This window comes from Cebus imitator, unplaced genomic scaffold (genome assembly GCF_001604975.1).
Source record: "Cebus imitator isolate Cc_AM_T3 unplaced genomic scaffold, Cebus_imitator-1.0 Scaffold721, whole genome shotgun sequence".
Taxonomy (NCBI): domain Eukaryota; kingdom Metazoa; phylum Chordata; class Mammalia; order Primates; family Cebidae; genus Cebus; species Cebus imitator.
Genome location: NW_016108036.1, coordinates 283,955 through 295,182, shown reverse-complemented (window position 1 = coordinate 295,182; position 11,228 = coordinate 283,955). Strand labels below are relative to the sequence as shown.

The window sequence follows — 11,228 nt, the reverse complement described above, 5'->3', positions numbered from 1 at the left end:
CATAAGAAACAACAGCAAACAGGGAACTGTGATATCCTCAAATGGAGAAAGCTGGAACCAGAGACAGGTGTTAATGAGACGGCAATGTTTGAGCACTTGTACCAAGTATTCAAAATAGTAGTTTTAAGAAAACTCAGTGGTCTCTAAAATAACACACAAAAAATCAGAAATTTGTCAGGGAAATTTCACAAAGGGATTGAAATACTTTTTGAATATCAAAAGGAAATATTGGAACTGAAAAATACATTTGCTTAACTGAAAATTACATTAGAGGCTCTCAACACAAGAATGGATCAAGCAGAAGAAATAATCAATGAGCATATAGACGGGCTTTTGAAAATACACAAGAAAAGGAAAAAGAAGAATAAAGAGGAATGAAGAATGCCTACATGTTATAAAATAATTACTGCAAAAGATCACAACTAAGAATTATTGGTGTTCAAGAGACAGTCCAGCCAGAGCAAGGGATGGAAAGCCTATTCAAAGGAATAATAATAGAAAGCATTCCAAATCTTGAGAAAGAGATATTCAGGTAGATAAAGGTCAGAAAACACTAAACAGATTTCAACCCAAACAAGACTACCCCTAGGCATATAATAAATAATGCAACTCTCAAATGTCAAGGACAAAGAGAGGATCCTAAAATCAGCAAGAGAAGAGAAGCGAATAACACCTAAAGGAGCTCCAATTTATCTGTGGACTGACTTCTCAGTGGAAACCATACAGGCCAGGAGGAACAGAGATGATGTTTTCTTAAGTGCTGAAAAAAATAAAAACCTGCCATCTAAGAACGCTGTATCCTACAAAGCAATCCTTTAAATATGAAGAAGAGATAGCCTTTCCCAGACAAGCAAAAACTGAGAGTATTCACCACCACCAGTCATATCTCATAAGAAATGCTAAAGAAAGTTTTTCAACCTGAAAGAAAAAAATATGCCAAAAGAAAACAGCTGAATATATATAGAATACACTGATAAAATTACATGTATTGACAAACCCAGAATACTCTAAAAACTATAATTGTGATGCACATCTACTGACATCTGTAGTATGAAGACCAGAAGACAAATCTATCAAAGACAATAATAGCTGCAGAAACCTGTTAAGAGGTAAGTAATAAAAATATGCAAGTTGAGACAACTAAATTAAATGTGTGAGCATGGAGTAAAATTACTTGTTACCTTGTTTCTATTCTTTTCTTTATGATATAAGTTGTTATCTCTTTAAAATAACTTGTTATATCTATAAGATGTTTTCATAAGCCTCACAGTAATCACAAGACAAAACCTATGACAGAGTCACTAAAAATAAAAAGCACCTAATTAATATATACTACCAGAGAAAATTATATGACCACAAAGAATGACCACAAGAAAACAGAGATAAATTTAAAAACAACCATAATACAAGCAACAAAATAGCCATAATAAATCCTTACTTAACAATAATAACACTGAACTTAAATGAAGTCAACTCTCCAATTAAAAGGCATAAAATGCAGGCCAGGTACAGTGGCTCATGGCTGTAATCCTAGAACTTTGGAAGGCCAAGGCAGAAGGATCCCATGAGGTCAAGAGCTCAAGAGTAGCCTGGTCAACATAGCAAAACCCCATTTCTACTAAAAAAACAAAACTTAGCTATTTGTGATGGTGGATACCTGTAATTCTGGCTACACAGGAAGCTGAGACAGGAGAATCGCTTTAATAAAAAAGGTGGAGGTTGCAGTGAGCCAAAATCATGTCACTGTACTCCAGCCTGGGCAACACAGCAAGACTGTCCCCATGCACCCCACCCCCCCAAAAAAAAAAGAAATGCAAGAGTAGCTATACTTATATCAGATAAAATAGACTACAAATCAAAGACTACTTTAAAAAGAGTCAGTGGTCACCGTATAATGCTAACAGGGTCATTTCATCAAAAGATATGACAGTTCTAAATATCTATAGACCCAACACCAGAGCTCCCAAAAATATAAAGCAAACATTCACTGATCTAAAGGGAGAGGTAGACTGCAATGCAATATTAGGAGATTTTAACACCCCCTCCTCAGTAACTGACAGATCATGTAAACAGGAAATCACCAAGGAAATAGTGGAATTACACTGCACACTTGACCAAATATATCCAACTGACATGTACACAAGCACTGCTGCAGAATACTCATTCTTTTTATCAGTACATGGGACAATCTGCAGAATAGACCACACATTTTAGGCCAAAAACAGATCTCAATATATTAAAAAAAAAAGTAGAAATCACAAGTATCTTTTCTTACCACAATGGGATGAAACTAGAAGTCAATAACTCAAGAAACCTCAGAAACTACACAAATACATGAAAATTAAATAACGTGCTCCTTAACAACCAAAGAGTCAATGATGAAATTAAGAAGAAAATTTTAAAAATTTCTTGAAACAAGTGAAAATGGAAGCACAATAAACCAAAATCTGTGGTATGCAGAAAAGCAGTACATAGAAGGAAGTTTATAGTAATAAATGCTTTTTAAAAAAAGAAAGACTTCAACTAAATAATCTAATGATGACCTCAAAGGATTTAGAAGAGCAAGAACATACCAAAGCCCAAATTAGTAGAAGAAAAGAAGTAATAAAAATCAGAGCAGAAATAAATGAAATGAGACTAAAAGAACAGCAAAGAAGATCAAGAAAATAAAAACAAAAAGCCACTTTTTAAAAAAGATACACAAATCAGCAAACTTTCTACTAGATGAAGAAAAAATAGAAAAACACTGAAATAAATAAAATCACAAACAAAGAAATCAAACAAATGAAAATGGAGACAAAACAGCTTACATCACATAGGGTCAGACAGGGTGGCTCATGCCTGTAATCCCAGCAGTTTGGGAGGCTGAGGTAGAAGGATTGCTTGAGCCTTGGAGTTCAAGACTAGCCTGGGCAACATAGCAAGATCCTATCTCTATTAAGATAACGCCATCATGAACAAGAACAACTGATACCACAAAAATACAAAGAATCAGTAGAGATTATTATAAAAAACTATATGCTAAAAATTGGAAACGCTAGAAAAAATGAATAAATTGCTGCACAAATGCAATCTACCAAGATAGAACCGTGAGGAAACAGAAAACCTCAATGAACCAATAATGGGTCATGAAGTTGAAGATGTTATCTTCCTATCTTTAGTACAGCAAAGATCAAGAAAGGGAAGAAACAGAATATATGTATATGACTGTCATCCTTTTTGGGATTGCGCATGCCGCAGTTCAGAACTTCTGTCATTGACATGGCATGGGGCAACTGGCATACTCACACACTTCTGCTGAGATTATCTACTATTTATGGCCAAATATATTTAAGTTAATCTGTGAATATTCTGTGCTTAATAATTCTTCTTATATTTCAAGTTATATTCAGTATTCATTAAAAAGACAAAAAATATAAAATATGCAGTTGTTCAAAACTACCTAATTTGCAATAGTCAAAATGTGGCACAATCTAAATGTTCATCCAAAGTGGAAAGATTAATATATGGTGGTATATACCTAGCAGTGAATGCACTATAGTAAACATCTGCTAATGGAGCCTAAGGCCAAATTAGCTCACCTTCTGTTTTTGCACAACCACCAGCTAAAAATGTTTTATGTTTTAAAAATAAACAAAATAATTAATAGAGGAACAATATTTTGTGACACATAGAATTTTATAATACTTACATTCCCTTGTTCAATTTTATTGACACACAGCCATGGTCAATGTCTATGCATTTTCTATGGCTGTGTTTCTGTGTTGAATTCAGCAGTTGCAGCAGAGGCTGTATGTCTAACAAAGCTTAAATATTTACTCTCTGGCCACTTTTAATAAAAAAAAATCCAATGCTTTCTATAATAGTGAGTTAATGAACTTCTACTATATATTATGACATTGAAAAATCACACCAGCATAATGTTGAATAAAAGGAAAAAGATACAAAGATGCATGCAAATTGCATGCTTGTATTTATGATACATGCAAATTGCATACTGTATTTTATAGGTATTTAACTTTGATCATATTTATATAAAGTTTTTTAATAGCCAAAACTAACCTAGAGCAATAGAACTCAACATACTCATTAACATTAACAAGAAAGTGTTGAACAGAAGTGAGATTATCATGGTAAATAATTTTACCATAATAATTTTTGTATCTCCTGATGCCTTACATAGGTCATGTAATTAATAAAATTGATTAATCGTTACTAATTAAATGTTATTATGAATAATGGAAAAAGAATGAGATACTGAGAAAAGATCATGATTGAGACAAAAAGGAATAGAATCATACATAGAAAGCCCTGAAAAATACGATAAAGGATGTAACTTACCAATCATTACAATACAATTAGATATCATCAGCACTGATTATAAAACACTTTTTATGTTGCTCAGAATATCTGAAAAATAAAAATAAAAACATTTAGGAGACTTCTTGTTCCAAAATAATGGTATAAAAGCAAGTTGGCTTTAATATTCCCCACAGAAAACAACAACAACAACAAATTAGTGCTGGGGTTATCACCAGCAATATCCCAGAACTCAAATATGAGAAGGAGACAATTCCTAGAGGCACAGATTAGTGAAAAAAACAAACAAAAAATCCATACAGATAATAAGAGAAGTAGACTGTCATATCTATGATGACTCTCACTGTAATCTTCCTGGTACCGAAGTGCATTGAAACATTGTTTCTATACTGGAAAACCTGAGATCAAGATAGATAACCAGCTTCCCCACCAGCTTGAGTTCCCTGGCAGGAAACTTGCCCACCTGCCTTAACACTTGGGAAAATCAGGGGTGCCCTGAAGGGAGACATATCTCTGCAGAGACAAAGTGTGTGTGTTGGGGGGGGACAAGACTACCATCCCCAGTACCAGAAACTCTGCTGTTACTTGGCCAAAGAAGATGCCAACTTAGAGGGACTGCCAAGCAACATTATGCTATAAGAAGTTTGTTCCACAAGTCCTGTGGGCTGGAATCCTAGTCAGTCTTCCAACACTACTAGCATATCCACTTTGGAACCTCTCCCATTTGGTATGGGTGGCAGTCTGATTGTTTACTAGGATCAAGGCAAACATGGGTTAAAGTACCATGTAGTCATAAAAACGAGGCAGAAACATAGCCCCCCAGCCCCCAAAATCCACAAGTAAATTACAAGGAATATTTAAACAAACATATTCAGTATAAACCAAAATAAGCCATATAAAATCCTTCAACATAGAAACATAGATGCATACCCATAAGAAACAACAGCAGACAGGGAACTGTGATATCCTCAAATGGAGAAAGTTGGAACCAGAGACAGATGTTAATGAGATGGCAATATGCGAGTACTTCTTTTTTTTTTCTTCAGAAATTAAAACATTTATTACATTAAGAACGGAGTAGGGATGGCCAGGAGGTTGCCGGCCTGGGTGGGTAGGCTGGAGGCTGGAGGCGGAAGGGCGGGGGGAATTGGGTCCATTCGGCCTCCCCCAGGGCAATGTCCACAGCTGTAGCCAAGGAAAAGGGCGATGCATGAGGGGCCAGGCCCATGCCTAGGTCGCGGTGAAGGCGGGGCACTCGGGCTGGTGGGGCAGGGGGCACCCTCTCTCAGCCCCTTCCCAACTTAAATAGGCATAAATAAAGTGTCCAGACCCTCAGGCCACCAGGGGCTGCCCTGCCCAGCCCGGTTCCGCAGCCTAACACTAGTGCCGGTCATCAGTTGGCTGGTCGGGAAGAGGCCACCCCGGGGAGGTAGTTGGAGTCAGTGCCCGGGGCGGACTGGCCCTCACAGCACGATCCACGCGTATCGCTCACTGTCTGCCAGAACCTTCAGGAAGCACCCTTTGTGCAGCGCCTCGTTGGTCATCCTGTTGATGCAGCAGCCGCTGCTCTGGGGCACCAGCCACTTCATGACTATGTCCGTGCAGCTCTTGCAGTAGGAGCTCCAGACACTGCCACTGGTCTGCTCTTTGACCTCGGTGAGGTCACCCACACTGACTGTCTCGAAGATGCCTGTGTTGAGGTCCCATGCTACCTTGAGGCTGGTGTGATAGGTCTTTGGTCGGAGCTGGCCCTCCTTGGTGAGGGACGGGAAGGTCAGGAGAAGCAGGCCAATGTTGATTAGGACCTGGTTGGTTTCTGGGCAGACGTCTAGAATGACTATGTCGTAGTCACTGAAAGAATAGAACTGGCGGCTCCCGGTGGCGTCATGGAGGATGACCTCATTGATGACATATTCGAAGTCCAGCGTGAGCAGCTCCACCGTCAGGGACTGGCCCTGGAGAGCAGTGCGCTCACTCATGGGCCGCAGGTTTCGGCCATGAAGATCGGTCACCACGAAGGGCAGGGAGATCTCGTCTTCCTCGAACTCATCCTGTGGCTCCGTCCCCTCTCTGGACTCCAGCACATAGTACAGCTTGGTGTTAATTGACGTAACCAGGCTCAGGGGCAGGCGCCTCCGAGGCAGAGGGGCTGCCCCGGGGTGCTGCCTCCCCACCCAGGGCTAGGGCCTCAGATTGTGCATGGCAGCAGCTGCCAGAGGGTCCCGGGCACCGAGCAGGCCGGGCTTCCTCAGGGGCACCGCCCTTGGCCTCTTTGGCCCGGCGAAAGATGTGAGCCACAAACTTCTTGGCTTTGGCGATGGCGGGTGAGGGCTCAGGAGACCCAGAGGAACGGGCTGGGACAGCTTCAGGGCAGAAGCTGGGGAGGGCAGGGGGATCTCTGGGCTCTGGGGCTCAGAGGGGCTGGCAGGCGCTGGGGGGCAGGTGCTGTGGTCATACAGGATTTGGCAGAAACTCCTGTCACCTGCCGAGTGGACAGAGACGGCACAGGCCACCAGGGAGTAGCTGGTGTTGAGCAGCACCACCTGGTCCTTCTTGAGCTGGAAGGCAGGCTGGAAGGTGGGGAAGGGGTAGACCACCTGGTACTTGGTGTGCAGCATGAAGCCGTGCCGCAGGCACTGTGCGTTCGGGTCTCCTGGGTGGGCCCGCCTGGCATCCTGGCAAGCAGCACAGAGGCCCGGCGGCGGCACGGCCACAGTGTTGACGTAGATGTCACCGTGGTTCTCATCGCTCATCATCATCATGTTCATGAGCATGCCGTTAGCCAAGCGGGTGTTGAAGCCGGAGACGATGACCGTGGTGGCATCGCTGGGCCATTCGCGTACGGTCAGGTACAGGTCGCTGTAGATCTCCTGGTCCTGGAAGACCCGGACCTGGCGGACCAGCTTGAGCTTGCTGTGGACGCGGAACTCCCGCCAGTACAGATGGCAGTGTAGAAGGAGAAGTCATCATCCCCACTGCTGCTGGTGTAGGAGAGGACGCAGCGGCCCAGCCTCCCCGTCCGCTGGGCGCTGCAGCCTTGGTGAGCCGCTGGAGTCTGGTTCTTACGCTCCTCTGCCCGCCGCGCCGCCTGGAGCAGCCGCTTCCGCGCCCGCTCCTCGCGCTTCAGCAGCATCTCCTCTGTGAGGGCGGGGACAGACAGCCCTCCGCCACCTGCAGCGGCAGCATCGGGGAAGGTTGACTACGTGCCTTCTGAAGCAGAGCTCGCTGTCGAGCAGTAAGCAGCCGCTCATTCATTTCCTTCTTGAGGTCTCCATTGTCATCCAGCTCCCCCTTCTCCAGGGCATCTAGCCACCTCTGCTCCTCCTCTTCCTCCTGACCCTCTAACCCTCCTAATAGGTCCCGAAGTGGAGAGGGACACAGATTACTGTCTTCATCCAGCCAGGCACGGTATTGCTCAATGGGGACTCCTTCCATAGGTTCCTCTTCATTATCCACAACCATAAGGGGAGAGGGTGAGCGAGGCCCCTCTGGGATCACAGTGAAGGTAGGAACACTCTTGGTCCCCAGGACTTGTCTCCCCAGCTTGATTTTGAGTTTGAACTGGGGCTTGGCAGGAGACGGCTGCGTGGGCCCGGCCTCTTCTTGATGGTGTTTCTTCTTGTGCTTCTTGTGTTTTTTCCTGTGCACTCCATGGACATGGGCACCTGCCAGGCTCAACTCCAGGGTTTCTCCCGGCTCAGGGGCCTCCATAGCCCCGGAGGTACTCCCACGCCACCACGGACCTTACTTATGAGTTCTTGCAAGGAAAGGGGACTAGAAATGGTTGGGACACACGCAGACATGCATTCAAAATAGTAGTTTTAAGAAAACTCAGTGGTCTCCAAAATAACACACACAAAAAATCAGATATTTATCAGAGAAATTTAACAAAGGAATTGAAATACTTTTTGAATATCAAAAGGAAATATTGGAACTGAAAAATACATTTGCTTAACTGAAAATTTCATTAGAGGCTCTCAACAGGAGAATGGATCAAGCAGAAGAAATAATCAATGAGCATGTAGACGGGCTTTTGAAAATACACAAGAAAAGGAGAAAAAATAATAAAGAGGAATGAAGAATGCCTACTTGTTATAAAAAAAATTGCTGCAGAAGACCACAACTAAGAATTATTGGTGTTCAAGAGAGAGTCCAGCCAGAGCAAGGGGTAGATAGCCTATTCAAAGGAATAATAATAGAAAGCATTCCAAATCTTGAGAAAGAGATATTCAGGTAGATAAAGGTCAGAAAACACCAAACAGATTTCAACCCAAACAAGACTACCCCTAGGCATATAATAAATAATGCAACTCTCAAATGTCAAGGACAAAGAGAGGATCCTAAAATCAGCAAGAGAAGGGAAGCAAATTGCATCTAAAGGAGCTCCAATTTATCTGAGGACCGACTTCTCAGTGGAAACCATACAGGCCAGGAGGAACAGAGATGATGTTTTCTTAAGTGCTGAAAAAAATAAAAACCTGCCATCTAAGAACACTGTATCCTACAAAGCAATCCTTTAAATATGAAGAAGAGATAGTCTTTCCCAGACAAGCAAAAGCTGAGAGTGTTCACTACCACCAGACATATCTTACAAGAAATGCTAAAGAAAGTTTTTCAACCTAAAAGAAAAAAACATGCAAAAGGAAAACAGCTGAATATATATAGAATATAGTGATAAAATTACATGTATCGACAAACCCAGAATACTCTAAAAACTATCATTGTGATGCACATCTACTGACATCTGTAGTATGAAGACCAGAAGACAAATCTATCAAAGACAATAACAGCTGCAGAAACCTGTTAAGAGGTAGGTAATAAAAATATGCAAGTTGAGACAACTGAATTAAAAAATGTGTGAGGGTGGAGTAAAAGCATTTGTTACCTTGTTTCTATTCTCTTCTTTATGATATAAGTTGTTATCTCTTTAAAATAACTTGTTCTATCTATAAGATGTTTTCATAAGCCTCATAGTAATCACAACACAAAACTTATAATAGAGTCACTAAAATAAAAAGCACCTAATTAATATATATCACCAGAAAAAATTATATAACCACAAAGAATGACAATAAGAAAAGAAAAATATTTTTGGAAACAAGCATAAAACAAGCAACAAAATAGCCATAGTAAATCCTTACTTAACAATAATAACACTGAACTTAAATGAAGTCAACTCTCCAATTAAAAGGCATAAAATGCAGGCCAGATGAGGTGACTGATGCCTGTAATCAACTTTAGGAGGCCAAGGCAAGTAGATCACTTGAGATCAGAAGCTCAAGACAAGCCTGGCCAACATAGCAAGACCCTGCTTCTACTAAAAATACAAAACTTAGCTAGGTGTGGTGGTAAACGTCTGCTATCCTGGATACACAGGAGGCCGAGGCAGGAGAATTGCTTGAATCCAAAAGTGGAGGTTGAAGTGAACCAAGATCATGCCACTGCACTCTAGCCTGGGCAACAAAGCAAGGCCGTCTCACAAAATAAATAAATAAATAAATAAATAAATAAATAAATACATAAAATTTATAAAAGAGGCTGAATTGGTAAAGAAAAAAACCCTGACTCTATGCAGCCTGCTAGAAATCCACTTCATCTATAAAGGCACAGAGAATGAAAGCGAAGGGATGAACAAAGATATTTCATGCAACTAGAAAGCATAAAAGCAGGAGTAGTTATACAAGATAAAATAGACTACAAATCAAAGACTACTTTAAAAAGAGATAAAGGTATACTATATATACCTTTATAGTATAAAGGTATGCTATATAAAGAGATAAAGATATACTATATAACGCTAAAAGGGTTAATGCAGCAAGAGGATATGACAGTTTAAAAAATCTATGAACCCAACATCAGAGCTCTCAAGTATATAATGCAAACATTCATTGATCTAAAGGGAGAGGTAGACTGCATTGCAATAATATTAGGAGACTTTAACTGTCAGTAATGGACAGATCATCTAAACAGGAAATCAACAAGTAAATATTGGAGTTACAGTGCACACTTGAGCAAATATATCCAACTGACACGTACAGAAGCACTGCTGCAGAATACTCATTCTTTTTATCAGTACATGGGACAATCTGCAGAATAGACCACATTTTAGGCCAAATGAAAGTCTCAATGAATTCAGAAGAGTAGAAATCACATCAAGTATCTTTTCTTACCACAATGGGATGAAACTAGAAGTCAATAACTCGAGAAACCTCAGACACTACACAAATACAAGAAAATTAAATAATGTGCTCCTTACCAACCAAAGAGTCAATGATGAAATTAAGAAGAAAATTTTAAAAATTTCTTGAAACAAATGAAAATGGAAGCACAATAAACCAAAATCTGTGGTATGCAGAAAAGCAGTACATAGAAGGAAGTTTATAGTAATAAACGCTTTTTAAAAAAAGGTAGAAAGACCAAATAAATAACCTAAAGATGACCTCTGAGGATTTAGAAGAGCAAGAACATACCAAAACCCAAATTAGTAGAAAAAAAGAAGTAATAAAAATCAGAGCAGAAATAAATGAAATTGAGACTAAAAGTACAACATAGAAAGAAGATCAAGAAAATAAAAACAAAAGGTGTGGCTTCTGTTATAAGTGCAGCACAAAATCGCAGAGCTAGACCCAAAGAGGCGATTTATATTGGAACATGGTCTTCTCAGACATAGTTAGTGGAAACTGATGAACAAAGACCATTGTAACACTTTGGTGTCTTATGAAAAGATAAACAAAATATTAAAAAGGTAAACAAAGCCGGGCGCGGTGGCTCACGCTTGTAATCCCAGCACTTTGGGAGGCCGAGACGGGTGGATCACGAGGTCAAGAGATCGAGACCATCCTGGTCAACATGGTGAAACCCCGTCTCTACTAAAAATACAAAAAGTCAGCTGGGCATGGTGGCGCGTG

The 11,228-nt window shown here is 40.8% G+C and overlaps 1 protein-coding gene across 1 annotated transcript; it reads right to left on the bottom strand.

The window, feature by feature from the left end:
- Positions 1–5,369: 5,369 nt before the first annotated feature.
- Positions 5,370–8,031, bottom strand: LOC108296516 (DDB1- and CUL4-associated factor 15-like). The gene is given in 5 exon segments (XM_037735075.1): positions 5,370–6,422; positions 6,424–6,716; positions 6,719–7,267; positions 7,270–7,491; positions 7,524–8,031. Coding segments are annotated over 5 exon segments (2,211 nt in total). The 3' UTR covers positions 5,370–5,783.
- Between the last annotated feature and the right edge of the window lie 3,197 nt (positions 8,032–11,228).